Genomic DNA, 17,644 nt, shown 5'->3' with positions numbered 1-17,644 from the left:
AATCCCATGCAAAAGTTCCTAATAGATAATTAAAAAACTCTTAAGAATGTAACAAGCCCAATAATGATACGAACTACTTTTGTTTGCTGATTTGTAGTTAATTAAAGATTACGTTAGAGGTCTAAACATGCTTGGATACAATTGCAAAATTTGAAATTAGGTACCTCCAGCGACAAAGAAGGCAGAGATGAAAAGGATAATAAAGATAAAAGGAAGTTTAATAATTTTAGCCATAATTCTCCTTGATTATGCCAAATAGGATTGCAAAAAGGGGTATTTATATCATACTATACTAATTTTTGTAGTATCTGAAAAGGTTCATAATAAAAAATGCTGAAATAGTGAAATCTAACCTTTTGGAATATATAATAATAAATGAATTTGATAGCCGTTCAAATATCTAACGGTTGATGACTACTCCATGACTTGATACATTATCTAAATTAGTGTGTAACCTTGCATATATACAGATACAATTAAAAACAATCATAATTATATAGTTTATATTATATATTTTTTGTAGAAGATATTCAAATTATATTTATGATTTATAATTTCATTGGATTTAGATTATTTAGTTTTTGCATCTAATAATTCACTTACTACAAAAATTAGAAAATTAGATAGACACATGTTGCAAAATTGGACTCCAATTGAAATTTAATTTAAAATCTAATTAGATTTAAACTTTTTAATTTTTACACTTAATAATATTTATTCAAATAACAAAAATAAAAAGAAATTTAGTAATTTAAGCCATAATTCTCCTCGTGCAAAATAGGATTGCAAAAAGAGGTATTTAGAACTTTCTTTGCTTGCTTATTTTCTATTGTAGCTCATAAGATTAACAAAGAGGCTTTACTAATTTTTGTAGTATCTGAAAAGGTTCATAATAAAGAATGCTGAAATAGTGAAATCTAACCTTTTGGAATATATAATAAATAGCCGTTCAAATATCTAATGGTTGATGATTACTTCATGACTTGATATATTATCTAAATCAGTGTGTAACCCTTGCATATATATAAATATAATTAAAAACAAACACAATTATACAGTTTAAATTATATTTTTTTAGAAGATATTCAAATTATATATATGATTTAGAATTTAATTGGATTTAAATTCTTTGGTTTTTGCATCCAATAATTCACTTGCCACAAAAATTAAAAAATTAGATATTGTAACTCATAAGATTAACAAAGAGTCTTTTTCTTCCTGGATACCAAAACTTAACCTTTGGAATACATATGATAAATTATTTTATATATATAATAGAATTTTAACCCATGACATTTGCTCTTTAATGATTGTTCTTTATTATTATGCTAAGACACTAATTGGTTTTTAGGATAGATGGGGTTCGAATCTCATCTCTTTTATTCGATGTTAAGAAAAATTACCAATTAAGCTAACTAAAACCCACACTAAAAAGGGAGATTAATGAATTGCTTCACCATGAAGAGGTGTTTTGGAGGCAACGTTCTAGGTCCATATGGCTTCCGGCGGGGGATAAAAATACCAAGTTTTTTCACCAAAGGGCTAATCAAAGAAGGAGGAAGAATATCATAGAAGGGTTGCATGATAGGAATGGGATATGGCGATCAGATAAGGATGGGATTAGTGCCATCGCTGAGGAGTATTACACGGAGTTATTCACTAATTCAAATCAAAGCAATATGGACAGGGTACTTGAAGTGGTAGAAAAGGTGGTCACTGACGAAATGGCACATACGATGATTCAGCCGTATACGGAGGAGGAGGTTAGAGTGGCTCTCTTCAGTATGCACCCATCAAAAGCTCCAGGTCCGGATGGTATGTCCCCTTTCTTCTTCCAAAAATTCTGGCATATTGTAGGTCCTGATGTTTCATTACAGTGTTATCTGTATTACACTCTGGTAGATATTTGAAAAAAATGAATTTTACACATATTGTACTCATTCCCAAAAAGAATGACCCACAATATATCACGGAATTCCGTCCCATAAGTTTGGGTAATGTTGTATCCCGGATTATATCCAAATGCCTAGCTAATCGGATAAAATCCATCTTACCCAATGTTATATCTGATGCTCAAAGTGCTTTTATTCCTGGTAGACTTATTACAGATAACACCACAGTTGCCTATGAAATGCTTCATCATATGCGAAATAGGAGAAAGGGAAAGATTGGTCATGTGGCGATAAAGCTGGACATAAGCAAGGCTTACGATAGAGTTGAGTGGGGCTTTCTCAGACGGATTATGCTTAAGATCGGGCTACCGGAACAATGGGTGAATTTAGCTATGGAAACAGTGTGTACGGCCTCATACTCAGTACTAATTAATGGGGAGCCTAAGGGGTTTATAACCCCTACATGAGGTATTAAGCAAGGTGATCCATTGTCTCCTTATCTCTACCTTTTTTGTGCTAAGGGGTTGTCTTCTTTAATCAGACATGCAGTGGATTCAAAGAGACTGAAGGGAATATACTCTTGTAGGGGAGGGGTTCGAATTTCCCATCTTCTCTTTGCGGATGACAGCTTATTGTTTTGTGAGGCCAAAAAGAGGGAGTGTCATCATTTGCTTGACATACTCACACAATTTGAGGAGGCATTGGGGCAGGCCATTAATAGGCAAAAATCTACATTGTTCTTCAGTCCAAACACAAGCCGAAGAGCCAAGGAAGAGATTCAGAATTTGATGGGGGCACAAGTCATGCATAATTGTGAAAAATACCTCGGACTGCCCATGGTTGGGGGAAAATCAAAACTGAGCACTTTTAAGGAGCTAGAAGAGAGGATAACGAAAAGGGTGATGGGGTGGAAGGAAAAAACAATTTCAAAGGCGGGAAGAGAGGTGTTGATTAAGACAGTAGCCCAAGCAATCCCCACGTACACTATGAGCATTTTCAAAATTCCCAAGATGGTGTGTGAAGGAATCAACTCAGCGGTAGCTAAATATTGGTGGGGACAAACCCGAAGCGAGAACAAAATTCATTAGATAAATTGGAACAAATTGTGCACACCAAAAGATAGGGGAGGTATGGGCTTTAGGGACATCCATGCTTTTAACCAAGCTATGTTAGCCAAGCAAGCATGGAGGCTGGTCACAGGTACTCACTCTCTCTTTTTCCGAGTGTACAAGGCCCGGTACTTCCCAAAGTGTTCGTTCATGGACGTTGAACTTGGTCACAACCCCTCCTTTGTATGGCGTAGTTTGTTATCGGCAATGGAACTTATCCGTAAAGGGACCAGATGGAAAATAGGCAATGGGCAGAGTATTATGGTGAGGTCTAGTGGGTGGTTACCCCACCCCCCCCCCCCCCCCCCCACTTTTCAAACTAGATGCGGACACTTCAATGAAAGTGGGGGACCTGATTGACCAACGAACCATGCAATGGAAAAAGAGAGTGATACAAGACACGTTCTTGCAGTCCACCCAAGAAGAAGTCCTTCGTATCCGGCTCCGTAACACACATGACCGGGATCAGATTTATTGGAAGGAAAACAAAGCACGTCAATTCACCGTAAGATCAGCATATCAGGTTGCTCGGCGAATGAGCCAAGTGGACGAGGCTGAACACTCACGGGCACGGGTTGACAAGAGACTTTGGAACAAGCTATGGACATTAAATATACCGCCGAAGGTCCGAAACTTCGTATGGAGAGCATGCTCAAATATCCTTCCTACTCGTGCTAACCTTGCCCGTAGGAGAGTACCCATTGACCCATCGTGTGCAATATGTGGTCAGGCAGAGGAAACAGTCAGCCATGCCTTGTGGGAATGTCCTATGGCCAGGAATGTATGGGCGATGGTTAGAGGGAAGCTACAAAAGTGTGGGGCAAGAATACAGACCTTCCACCTCCTAGCTAGACAGCTGATGGAGAAACTCACGAGAGAAGAGCAGGAATTATGGGCGATGGTTGCGTGGTCCATTTGGAATGCTAGGAACCGGTTCTACTTTGAAGATACACAGAGCTAGCCAAGTGATATACTTAGGGAAGCCACAACTTTACTACAAGATTATCATAGGTGGAATGGGCAGCTGGCCCACCATTAAGAGCACCTGAGTGTGCTATTTACGTTAGTGTGTTTAGTATTTTAACACTCGAGATCGCCTCAATGCTAAGCAAACCGAGCTGGATGAAGTAGTACGGAATGGGTACGAACAAAACTTAGAGACCATTATCAACCTGGATGAAGTAGTATTTTATTGTTCTTTTCTTGTAAACGTAGTAGGTGGGATGGGTCCTAGCCATTGAAATATTGTAATGAGGGGCTTTCCCCAGTTTTATCAATACAATTCTATCTTTGAGTCAAAAAAAAAAAAACCCACACTAATAAATTAATTTAAAAGCTATTAGACTTGGAATATCCAATTATTGAAGGAGCTTCTACTCAAAAAAAAAAAAATTTATTGAAGGAGCTTTCACAACTTGATACAAGATTAGATTTAATGCATCATGTTGTGAAAGGGGCATCAACCGTAGGATATTCTAATATTTGGTCAGTCAACTATACTACCTTTTTTATTAATGTACTGTCCATATGTAATTTTAATTGTTGATATATAATTTGTGAAATTGGTAAAATATATATATATTTGAAAGGTTAACCGATTTTCCTTCTTTTTTTTTTTTCTTTCCCATTTTACTCTTTTCAATCAAAATTTAGTCAACAAATTAATTTACCCTTTCTTCACACGTTAATATTGCCATGCCTCCCTCATTATATTTCTACTGCATTTCATGATAATGTAGACACTTCATTATATTCTGGGCTCTGACCCATACCTGAACTCCCTAATTCCAATGAAGAAAAGAAAAGAAAAACCCCTCATCAGAACCAATATAATCAGTATTGTGTGTTAAGCCCAGCAGCCCAAGATGCAAGACCCAAATCCCAGCTTCAAGCCCATTTCCTGTCAAGTGACTCAAAGTAACGTACGCCATTTCAATAAGAAAAAGAAAGAAGAGGTAACGTACGCCACTTTAGGATAGCATTTTACACAATTATACGAGGCGCTATGCAAAATTTACACATTTTTAGACAAACAAATATGGATGCTCTAAAACTATTCTTTTTACTTTTTCCAACGGCGCTAGGTAAAATTTCATTTTAGGGAATGGGAAGGGAAGCCAATGTGGCTTATTCTTTTTTTTTTTTTTTTGGGGGGGGGGGGGGGGGGGGGAAGAGATGTTTTTTCTCTAAATTAGTGCCTTACCCAATGTGAGGATAAACAGGCCAAGTAAGTGTGTTGGGCCATGAGCTATGATTGAGGATATATAGAAGCCTGAGGATGGTCAAAAGGTTTGCTAAGTTTTGGGGTCAATGGGTCAAGGATAAGGGAAGATAATAACAGATTGACGATAGTTCTCAAGGAGCCGGGCCTTCTCGTGCAGGCATTGTGGAAAGTTGGAACCCATCCATCTTGGGTATGCTTTACAAAAGGTAGTTGTTCTTCTAAGGTTAAGCATCAAGGAAGGAAACAAAGCTAAGCCAACAGTAAGGGAAGAAATATCTGGGAAGAAAGCTGTCACCACCACATTAAATGCTCTACACCAAACCAACCGACCGCATTTATAGGGAAATGACACCTGAAAAGTGTTATCTCAACCTATAGCTATTCACAAAGCTTCCAAGATATTTTGATGTGACAAGCATCTAAGAGATTACTTGCAAGATCAATAGGTGAAGAGGCTGGGATGAAGGATTGAAGGACTATATAAGTGAAAGGTCCCGTAAAAAATGGGGCATGTAATAATGGAAGAAAGAAAAGGACACTATATTCAGATAAACTTGAGTTAATATAAGAATATTTCATCCTCGGACTTGACCTAAGAGTATTATTTCTCTCAATTTGTGATTTTAGCCTTATTGGCATGAATCCTATTTACCATGGCCCATACTTAATCTGTTGAAGCGTCTTCTTGTAAAACCCATTCTCTAACAAATATATTGTTTTGGGTTTGTTGGGCTATCATCTACTGTTCTTGGTTGGTTGAGGTTCAATGCCAATCCTTACACCCTATTTTAAGAGACCTATGTGATTGCTCTTAGATGTTTGATAATCAACACAAGATATTTCATTTATTTTTTTATTGTTTTATAGATATGATAATATCTCAAACTTATAGTGTATCTATTATGATGCCTCTTTGCCATGAAACATAAACACCAATTGATTTTTGGTCTAAGCAGGAATTGAACTCTAAATCTCTTATTTGATGATAAAAAATTTTATTCGTTGAGTTAATTAAAACCCACCTTTTAATTGCTTTTTTTACTTCTATTTGAAACAATCCAAATTTGGATAGACATGTAGCAATTGGCCTTCGCAACATACAGCCACACCTGCAATCTTGTATTAGTCATTCAAAAGAAACAAATGTAGATAAGAAAATTTTGACCACAAAAGAATTATAAAATGATCAGATTCATTTATACTTTGAAATGGTAAGTATCCTTTTTTTTTTTTCTTATTGCATTTTAGGTTTTGTTCCAGGGCGCAGGAGATTCTAGCATTTTACCCCTATTTTTAAAAATATTTGGCAATATGCCCCTGTTTCCAAACTATTTAGATTCGTGCCCCTGTTTTGAAACTCGATTTTCTTAAAATAGAGTTTCAATGAAAAACTTGATTGGTTTAAAATCGAGTTATGCACGATAAAACTTTAAAAAAAAAAAAAAAAAAAAAAAAAAAAGCATGGAACTCAAGTTCATGGAGCTCGAGTTCCATATAAAATGCTGCTATAGGTCTTATAAAACACAGCTATAGGTTTGGGGTGATCAAACTTTAAAAAAAATTTGCATGGAACTCGAGTTCATGGAGCTTGAGTTCCATATAAAACGCCGCTATAGGTTTGGGGTGATCAAACTTAAAAAAAAATTTGTATGGAACTCGAGTTCATGGAGCTCAAGTTCCATATAAAACGCCGCTATAGGTCTTATAAAACGCAGCTATAGGTATGGAACTTGAGTTCCATGCAATTTTTTTTTTAAATTTTTTTTTAAGTTTGATCACCCCATACTCAAATTTCTACCAATCGAGTTTTTTGATTGAAACTCGATTTTAATAAAATCGAGTTTCGAAACAAAGGCATGGACCTAAATAGTTTTAAAATAGGGGCATATTGCCAAATTTTTTAAAAATAAGGGTAAAAGGCTAGAATCCCCCCCAGGTGCACTTTACATGCTCGGCAGCCTTGGAGATGGCAAACAGGGGCAGACTGCCCCTCCTAGCTCCGCCCCTGTTTGCCATCTCCAAGGCTGTTTAAGCCCAGCATGTAAAGGGTAGCCTGATCAAAACCTAAAATACAATTAAAAAAAAGCTTGCCGCAAGTATGGTATAAATTTAAATAAAGTTCAAACCCCCGTCATATGCCAAAAAAAAAAAAAATCCTTAGCAAGATCTTCGATTCTGCAAGGGACTTGATTCAAGGTATGAAAGGTATGTTATGAGAAAAACCATTTTCAACCTTTGCATATAATTTCCAGGAAATCAATGCTGGTTACAAACTTACAATTTCTCCATAACTTTCGCTAAGTAGAATTATCTCATTGTCTACTATATTAAAACTGAAGACTTTAGTTCTAAGGGGCTAGCTTAGTGATTCTTAGGGTCCGTTTGGATACAGCTAAAAATTGAAAACTAAAAGCTGAAAACACTGTAGCAAAATAATTTTTAAATGTGTGAATAATACTATGAGACCCATTTTTAATGAAAAAGTTGTTGAAAAGTGTGTGAACAGTGCATGAACAGTACGTGAATAGTGTTACACATTGTGTGCACAATAACTTTCACCCCTAAAGCTAAAACACGTGTAGCAGAAAAAAAAAAAAAGAAAAGGAAAATGCAGAACGTGGACGCACAGAACACAATCCAAACATTACCTTAAGGCTATGGCCACTCTAAGATTATTTTCTATAGGGGTCAATAAGAACATAAATTATAAAAAATATAATCTAATATTAAAGAGAACTTGAATATATTGATATCACAAAAAAAAAGACTAAAACCTAAAGGACGACAAAGTTTAGCTACAAACTTAGTTGTAGTCTAAGGCTATAACCTCACCTAAAATTATGCATAAAATATAAACTTATAGATCATATAGTAAATAATATCTGATTAGCGCAAAATTTGATATGTGTATTAAGAATGTAAAAAATATGTAATTTAACCGTCAGATTTTTAAAATATGTAGTAATGTTAATTTATTAAAGGAAGTTATAATCTCAGGTTACAATCAATTTTGTAACTAAATTTTGTTCAAACCCAAATACATGATCAATTTTACAATTGTTTTTTTTTTATACAAGATTTCATATTTTAAAATCGTTGCATGATATCTTCATTATCAATCCTATAATTTAGATCTCCTTTTATGTCCATAACCAAACAATTATTTATCCACTGATCTCATTTGATTGATTTATTTAAAAAAATTTAAGATCTAAAAGGGCTTTTTCTAAGCTTTAAGATTAACAAATTTCTACTTTTGTTGTTGGATTTTTTTATTTTTTCCAAATTTTAGACCAAATTGATTTGTTATTGGGTTTTTGTATGTGTATGTGTGTGTGTTTAAAAAGACTAAGATATTATTAAGAGTATCATCTACAAGTTTGCTTCAAGTGGGCTTAAAAACAATTAGGGTCAAGGTGTTTAGATTTTTATTTTAGAGGGTCAAAACAATTTTTTTTAATTGTATATAATATATATTTTTTGCTAGTTTGGGCTTCAAGTGGAGCTGTCCATGTCCTAAGGCCTCATGATATCCATGAGATCTCGGATTTGAAACCTCTTGTCAGCATCTTGGAGTTACCCCATGAGATTTCTCCCTGTAATAATTTGGTGTGTGTGGGATGGAAGATTACATACACTCAAGAAAATAGTTTGATATTTGAAGAGATCTGAATACCCTTATTTATCCAAAAAAAAAAAAAAAAAAATATATATATATATATATATATATATATATATTGAAGGCCTTGTACACGTCCTTTTGTATAATTTTCTTGAAAGTTATTTTATGTGAAAATGAATTTTATCTAATATATATATATATATATATATATATATTGATGACATGATATTTGTGTATTTTTGACCCTAAGATCTTACGAAGATCTACGGTAAAAAAAAGTGTAACTCTTGTAAAATTATAGCAGGTACCTACCTCTCTCTCTCTCTCTCTTTGTACACACACACATACACTAGCCTTTGAGCACGTATAAGCGCGTGCTCAGAAGTTCTTTTATTTTTTTTAAGTAAAGGTTAATAATTTGCATTTATTATAATTTAGAAATAATTTTTTTTTCAAATAAATAAAAATGATAAACTTTAAAGATAAATAGTAACTGTAATTTCTTTTTTAAACTTGAAGGGGAAAAAATCCCAAATATTAGGAGTCTCTTTTTGAATTTAAAAATTAAAATGAAATTTGTTATTTAAAATTTATGACCCTATTTTTAAATAAAGTTACAAATCATTAATGCGATTATTTTTGAACCACATAAAAATCCAATTGAAAGAGGATAATCATCTTATTTATATATATATATATATATATATATATATATATCACACATGCTACACGTTATAAGAAAATTGAAAACCACTCTCTAGTCTTTTATCCTATTCTTTGCTTGGTCTATAAAAGAAAATTAGTATTTTGGTTAAAAAAAGGGTAATAATAGTCATACTTTCTTCATTACACATATTGTAATATAAATAAAAATCATGATTTCACAATTTTAATATGATGCGTGCAACACAAGTAAAAATCATGATTTCGCAATTTTAATATGATGTGTGCAGTAAAGATGAAGGGGTATGTAATAAAATTTGGACCTTGAGTTCTCTTAGATTATTATTAATAAATTATTTTAGAAAAATTTTAACATTATTTTTATAAAAAAAATATAAAAATAAAGAAAAATTAATGATTATTTTTTTCTACACCCAAAAAAATCAATATCTTTAAGACATTATCTTTCCCATAAAATTTTCCCAATAAAAAATACTGCCAAGTACCGATCTCATGGCAACTACGTACCGACACCGCTCATTATATCCAAGAATTATTTAAACTTTAAAGCCATGTTTGCTGTAAGATAGGTGTGGGAAAGAGTGTACTAAAAATTGTAGTCATTGCTGGAGAAACTCAAACTCCATCTTATGGTCTCAAACTCAATTCTCAAACCATGACTAAACCTCAGCAGTGAGCATTGCAAAGCTAGCAGCTTTGAAAAGCTCGAAAGTCGAAACCCCTCCATCAGCTGAAATGGCAACACCACCACCATCACTCCAAGCTCCAACTCCAAATCCTCTCAAAAGACCCTTAATCAGACTCTTCCTCCTCACCATCCTCTGCTCTCTCTGCTACTTTCTTGGATCTTACACCAACACCAACTCAACACCGACTTCACCATCCACACCTCTCTTTCAAGACCAACTCCACTGTTCCAAACCCAACTTCACAATCCACAACACCCACTACTCCTCTCCACCACCACCACCACCACCACCTTTGGACTTTGAACCACACCACACTGTCACACTCACTCTGCCACAAGACCAAGGACAAAACATCAAGCTCTTGGACTTTTGCTCCAAAAACTTCACCAATTACTGCCCATGTCACGACCCTCCAAGAGAGAAGCAATTCATTACTGAAAGAAGGTTTCAAAAGCAGCGGCATTGCCCTGGAAATGGCGAAAAACCACGGTGCTTGGTGCCAAGGCCGGCCGGGTACAGAAGGCCATTTCCATGGCCAAAGAGCAGAGACTATGCTTGGTTTAGGAATGTGCCTTTCCCCAGGCTGACTGAGTTGAAGAAATCACAGAATTGGGTTCGTTTGGAGGGTGATCGGTTGGTTTTTCCGGGCGGTGGGACTTCGTTTCCAAAGGGAGTGAAGGGTTATATTGAAGAGATCAAGCGGGTTGTGCCACTGAAATCTGGAGATATAAGGACAGTTCTTGATGTTGGATGTGGGGTAAGTTTGTGTTTTGTAATTGTCATTTGATTTATGTTTGTATTTTAATGTTTTTTCTTATCTGTTACTATAAAGAAATGGATTAGAATTGTTTATGGTTGTGAATGTTGCTTAATTTGGAATCTTGAATATCTAGTTCTTTGTTTAGTTTTCAATTGATTACGCTGGTTCTTTTAGGGAGGATTAACAAGATCTGTCAAATTCTGTAATTTGTTTGACACTTTTTTTAATTGACTTTTCTTTGTTCAAACTTGTAAGTTATATGGGTATTCTAGGATCATGTTTGAAGGTGGCTAATGTGGGATTGACATGTAACATGCTAAGTTTGAATGGTTTTATATTGAAGTTAGTAGAATTTATTACTACTTAAAACTTTTAACCACTAAGGGGTTGGTTGATCTAACTTTTGCCCTTTTCCAATTTTTTGACTTGATTCTTTTGATGTTCAAAACCCTGCCTTCTGGCTTATAATAGAAAAGAGTCTGCCAATGCAGTCATATTCATTTCATCTTAGAATATATTACTAACATAGCTTTAGTTACTAAGACCACAATGATAATGATAATTCCATATCAATACAATCGATGGCCCTTTTTTTTATTCTGATTTCAAGCTTTATATGGGATCTTTCTGCATTTTGTCCTCTATATAAATGGGAACTATTTTAAATCTCATTTATAATAATTTATAATGTAAGGCAAGATAACCACACAAAAGATCAAATGTTCCTATTGTCTTGTTTGTTATTGATACTTTTGTGTCCTGGATGATAGTTTCTGCTAACTTTCTTGTCCCCTTTCAAACATGATGAGATAGGCATAGATCAGTTAAAGAAGACATGGGCTAACTAGATATGCTCACGCTTTATCAACCCCCCCCCCCCCCCCCGTCTTTTTTTTTTCTTTCTTTGTCGAGTTATACTATTAATTTGGTTTTTTTGGTTCCCAGATAAAAACCAAGATAGAGACTGTGGAAATTAGTACTCTTCCTGTTTCATTATGGATGTATCACATGTTGCCAATGTATGCTTTTGTTCGCACTGTTACCTTTATTTATTTTGAGCTTTAGATAGCGTCATGAGATCCGTATTTTGTACGTTGGTAATACACATAGACATGTATGTCCTACGCCAATTCATGGGTTGTCTTTTGAATACTTGAATTAAAATATTTTTATTGATCAGTTGCAGTTCCTCTCTAAAAATGTTTGGAAAAAATTTATATATCTATTATTGTTGATCATTTTTGCGGAACCTCAGTATCCGTAAAGAGTTTTATATTTGTTAATTTGCTTTTCTTGCTCCTTTCTTCCTCTTTTTAGGCACCAATTTTGGTTGTGATATTGATCATATTGATCACATTTATATTCATGCTGCCTTTAATCCACTCTAATTATAGTAATTTTCTTTATTAAAAAAGGTTTATTAGGAGTCAGTTTACAAATTTATGATTCACCTTTCTAGTATTGGAGAGAAATATTGTCTTGGAATAAACAATAAAGAAAATGGATAAGGAATCCTGATACCTTGTAATGTATAATGTGAGTTATTGAACCATACACAACAAATTTGGGTTACTCATTGTAAGCAGTCTTGCGTATTTTATTGCACACTTCTTAGGTTGCAAGCTTTGGAGCCTCTCTGATGGACTACAACATCTTGACGATGTCAATTGCACCGCGGGATATACATGAAGCTCAAGTACATTTTGCCTTGGAAAGAGGACTTCCTGCCATGCTTGGTGTGCTAAGCAACAATAGGCTACCATTCCCATCACGAGCGTTTGATATGGCTCACTGTTCCAGATGCCTTGTACCATGGACTAGTTATGGTACTTATATCAAGCTGTTGACTCCACATTATTCTAAATCCAAAATCTCTTCTTTTAATGCTCCATGGCACTTGAAGGCCCACATGGTTTTGAAATTTGAGTTGTTTCATAAGATAATGAAAGCTCATTGGAAAAATAATTTAATGGTAAAATGACTTAGGTTTTTTGAAATCCTACATTGTCTTTGTTCCAGTAGTGGAAATGATTCGTCCTATGAAAGTAGGCTAGAATAATTCCAATTACTAAGTGAATTACGATCAAATCATTGTGTTCTGTAGTATAGAAACAATGGCCTGGGTGTGATTGAATTTCTTTCAATTAAAGTTGCTTTATAGTCTGATCCTTTTTCATTCACTTTAGATGGATTATATCTGATGGAGATTGATCGAATTTTACGTCCTGGTGGCTATTGGGTACTGTCTGGGCCACCCATAAATTGGAGGGTCAATTTCAAAGGTTGGGAGAGACAGCCTAAGGACTTGGAAAATGAGCAAATCAGATTGGAAGATCTTGCTAGGCGATTGTGCTGGAAAAAGATTGCAGAGAGAGGTTCAATTGCTGTGTGGAGAAAACCCAGTAATCATATGCACTGCATCCAAAAGTTAAAGGCTTGGAAATCAACTCAATTCTGCACTTCACCTGATGCTGATGCTGGTTGGTGAGTTTCTTATTCCTATTTCACATTTACATTGTATAGTGAGTTCAATGACATAGGTTGTGTCCAACTGAGATATCAGACGTCCAACATGGAAAACTTAAAGCAAATTGCACTTATGCATTCAAAGATCCAACTTTGGTTACTGTGTTTGGCATCGGAACCTTGAAAGAAAGTGAACATTTTGTTAGTAGGAAGACCACAAAAGTTTTAAGCTAGTATTATTATTGTAAATTCCAAATTATACTCTTGTCCTTTGCTTTCTTAGCAAGTATACACAGCATACCACTTCATTTTGTTATAAGGTCATAAAAAATGTATTCCTGAAAAAACAAAAACAAGAGCAAATTCTATTACAAAAACATTGTGCGTGTGGAATCTCCATCAAATGTAGCACAGGTCATATGTCTGTTTCTCATGGCTAATAGAAGCCCAAATTCTTCTGGAGTTCTGACAACTATGCTCTCTCAGTATGTGTTGATGACATGGATTGAATTAGCCAAGCTATTAGTTGAATGTGAGTAGAATTAAAAGCTTGATCTTGCTGAAATCTAAATGGTTTAGAAACCTGATGTTTCTTGCACTGTTTTTAGCCAACTTCGGGTCTGATATGTTTGTCTGCTGGTATTCATTCTACTTGGTGGATGCTGCATCTAGGGAATTAAGCTTAAGAGAAACTCTCTTGTCCTCTTTATGAGAGACTGCTCTTTGCTAATATTTGGAGTTTGAGTTTGTGAGAGTTTAAACCACCTTTATGATCTCCCTACTGCAGATATAAGCCTAAGGTCAAACTACAAAAATTATCATTTGTGATTCCTCTGTTCTCTTTTCTCTATTTCTATTTTTCCTAAATCCAATGTAATTAACTATGCTCACAATAATAACGTACTGGGTAATTCTTTATGCATTTCTGAACAGGTACACAAAAATGGATCCATGCATTTTCTCTCTTCCACAAGTGAAAGATGTCCACGATATATCTGGTGGTGCTCTAGAAAAATGGCCTAAACGGTTGAATGCTGCTCCACCTAGAATTACAAGTAAACTTATTAACGGAATTACAGTGAGGACCTTAAATGAAGATGTTCAGTTATGGCGAAGGAGAGTTTCTTACTACGGGATCATACTCAAATCTCTCAACAATTGTAAATTTAGAAATGTTATGGATATGAATGCTGGCCTTGGGGGTTTTGCAGCTGCTCTGACAAAGTGTCCAGTTTGGGTGATGAATGTTGTTCCCTTTGATGTAAAAAATAATACCCTTGGTATCGTCTATGAGCGAGGCCTAATCGGAACTTACATGAACTGGTAAGAGTTAGAGCCAATCTCTCTCTCTCTCTCTCTCTCCTGTTTTTTATTATCTGGTATTTTATCATGTTTTTGAGAATCCTTGAGGCAAGTTGGGCAATGTATGATCTAGATGGAAGAAGGAATTTGTTAATCTCTATGGATTTTTGCAATTATTGCATGCGATGCCTTCCAAAGTATGAGTTTCCAATAGTGTAACTATTATTATGGCATGCTTGAAATGTAAATGTATCAGAACTTCTGTACGTGACTGTTGCTAGTGTATATGCTGGACTCATCTGCCTTCCGAACTACTTTAATGTTTCAATTAGAATCATACTCACTTCACATATTGTACTTTTACCTCTATGTTCTATTCAAAATTTTGGGTGATTTACTTTAATTAAATATTGTAGACTATTGGGTTAATAAATTGTTTTTGGAAAAGAATGGGCTGAAAATATGAGAAACAATTAAAAATAAAAGTCCTCTTCCTCTCTCTACCGCCTCCACCTGTGCCCATCTTCTGTCAAGTGCTCTCCCTGCCACATTTTGGATCATCTTCTGTCCAATGCGGTACCCACCATTTTTGGTTCCTGGATTTCTGGATTAATTTTTATTACATACTATTTAACATGCATTGAATACTATTTAGATGTTCTTTTTAATTCAAAATTGAGTTTTATGGACAGTGTTACTGCTTACTTGCAGGTGTGAGGCTTTCTCAACATACCCACGAACATATGATTTCATACATGCCAACGGTGTATTCAGCATGTACATGGACAAGTAAGCTCTCGTATTTCCATCTGGTTTATTGGAAGAATTGTGGTTACAACAAAACTTCTCTTACCCAACACCTGCCCACTTAATAAAGGAAAATTTAATTGGATATAAAGTAAAACACCCTAGGAAAGGAGGGGGAAAAGAAAAACAAAAAGAGAGAATCAGTGCATTAGTTGCATTTTCTAAAGTGATCTATATTTGTGATTGGTCCTTAAATTTGAGTTAATATTTCTCTAAGTACTTAAGTGCAAACTACTGGACCAAAGATTATGATTAAAGTAGGTAAGCTTTTAGTCAGTTTGGCTGACATGAGAATCATGAGATAAAGTGGAAACTCTTTTTCTTTTCCATCAAAGTAGGAGGTCCCCCCATATGCAAAGTATGGTTGTAAGTTCTAACATCTTCATCATTGAAAAGAAGGCTTTAACATCTACATAAACTCATTGTAGTCAATTTGTCACTTGATATGGGTTTCTTTCTGCACTCTATAATACAAGTTAACATTTCCTTACAAAATAGAGATCTAATGAACCCTATGTATTTCCCTCCATTTATTTGTTATTATCATCATTAGTAGCAACATTATTCTTACTTTTATCATTATTTCATATAGCATATTTTACAATGTCCTCAGAAGAGCCGTCAATTTGGCCTGAGGATTGAGATTATGAGGTGTGTAGAGGCAAAATAATATAGAATTAGAAGTTACAAGAGAAAAACCATTTAGTTTTTGGTTGTTCTAGTATTTCTAACTAGAATTAGTAATGTCTCATTCAGGTGTCACATTCTTTATATACTCCTTGAGATGTATCGGATTCTTCGCCCTGATGGGGCTATAATAATAAGAGAACATGTGGACATCATTGTGAAAGTAAAAGACATCACAGATCGGATGAGATGGAATGGCAAGATATTGCACAGTGAGAATGGGCCTTTCCACTCTGAGAAAATACTTCTTGTAGATAATTCTTTATAGGTATGTTTATGCTAACCCTTTTTCCAGAGAAAACTAGTTGATTGTTGTCAAGCTGTCAGTAAGTTGTAATATTACAAATACCATGTCAAGAGCACAAGGTGAACTTTTTGATATTTATCCGAACAATATTGTATTTCCAAGAAAAATTGATGCATTACAGTGATAAATGACCACTTATCCCAAAAGTTTTAGCTGAAGGGGAAAGGATGAGTCTAAGCTACAAGTGTACCCCCAACCTTTCTGCCTGTGAAATTTTATTAAACTTAAATGAAAAGCAAAAGAGATGGCAAGGTTTGAAGTGAAGTCCTCATATTGTAAGACCTTGACCATAATATATTGTCATTAATCTCCGACTATTGAAGTGACGAGAAAAGAGATCTGAGCTCCTGATTGCATGAGCATGTGTCAGATTGTTTTAAAAGATTAAAACATGAATTTAGACATCAATACCGAAGTTTTCCAGCTTAATAGTAAATACCGCAGCTATCTGCAGGGAACTCAGCACAGTAAGAGTACAAGAGATATCTTCAAATTACCTTATTATTGTCATGTACTTTATAAGTTGCTTCTGAATTGTACCTTGCATGGTTTGAAGCAAGCTGATCTTATATAACGCATCTCTTATCCTAATCATTTCATTAGCTCTAATAACAAATATTTCTTTCTAACGAATCAGCATAGTTCTTGACAGCTCTATTCTTTGGCAGCGTTCAAAAGTAAGTGCATGGTGGTAAACTAGTAATTATATAAATGTTTAACCAAAATATCTTCACTCTTCCTTGAGCTACTTAAATTTTCTATGAAATATTCCAAACCTCTATGCTACTTTTTTGATAAATCACTAATTGTTCCAAAAGCTTAAACTATTAAGAAATTATGAATTTAATTATTTAACCATTATTGAAATATTCTTTCTCACATGTGCCAGACTCCCCCTTAATAAGTGAGGCTCAACATGCTAGATTTTTAATTTTTTAAAATGGAAGGTGGAGTGGAGATATTGTTGAGCTTAAAATTACTTGCTCTTATACCATAATAAATTATCAATTGTCCTAAAAAAATATGCCATTAGAAAATAATGAATTCAATCATTTAACTATTGTTCTCACATTTCTTGTAAAAGAATTATCATTC

General features: G+C 34.7%; 1 protein-coding gene across 1 annotated transcript; it reads left to right on the top strand.

Annotated features, from left to right (window-relative positions):
* Positions 1–10,117: 10,117 nt before the first annotated feature.
* On the top strand, positions 10,118–16,704 carry LOC142630682 (putative methyltransferase PMT19). The gene is made up of 6 exons (XM_075804708.1): positions 10,118–10,977; positions 12,596–12,806; positions 13,167–13,464; positions 14,380–14,769; positions 15,460–15,537; positions 16,312–16,704. Exons 1-6 carry the CDS (start codon positions 10,267–10,269, stop codon positions 16,508–16,510), a joined length of 1,887 nt encoding a protein of 628 aa, XP_075660823.1. The 5' UTR covers positions 10,118–10,266; the 3' UTR covers positions 16,511–16,704.
* Positions 16,705–17,644: the final 940 nt, after the last annotated feature.

Source organism: Castanea sativa, chromosome 4 (genome assembly GCF_040712315.1).
Source record: "Castanea sativa cultivar Marrone di Chiusa Pesio chromosome 4, ASM4071231v1".
Lineage (NCBI taxonomy): Eukaryota > Viridiplantae > Streptophyta > Magnoliopsida > Fagales > Fagaceae > Castanea > Castanea sativa.
Note: the sequence above shows the minus strand (reverse complement) of the source record. Positions and strands in the feature narration are given on the sequence as shown.

What these genes read in the sequence shown, in the direction of transcription:
- LOC142630682 (XM_075804708.1), top strand. Translation starts at nt 10,267, where the DNA reads ATGGCAACACCACCACCATCACTCCAAGCTCCAACTCCAAATCCTCTC. An exon ending in TTCTTGATGTTGGATGTGGG is followed by an intron (nt 10,978 to 12,595) that starts GTAAGTTTGTGT and finishes CACACTTCTTAG; the next exon opens with GTTGCAAGCTTTGGAGCCTC. An exon ending in TTCAGCATGTACATGGACAA is followed by an intron (nt 15,538 to 16,311) that starts GTAAGCTCTCGT and finishes TGTCTCATTCAG; the next exon opens with GTGTCACATTCTTTATATAC.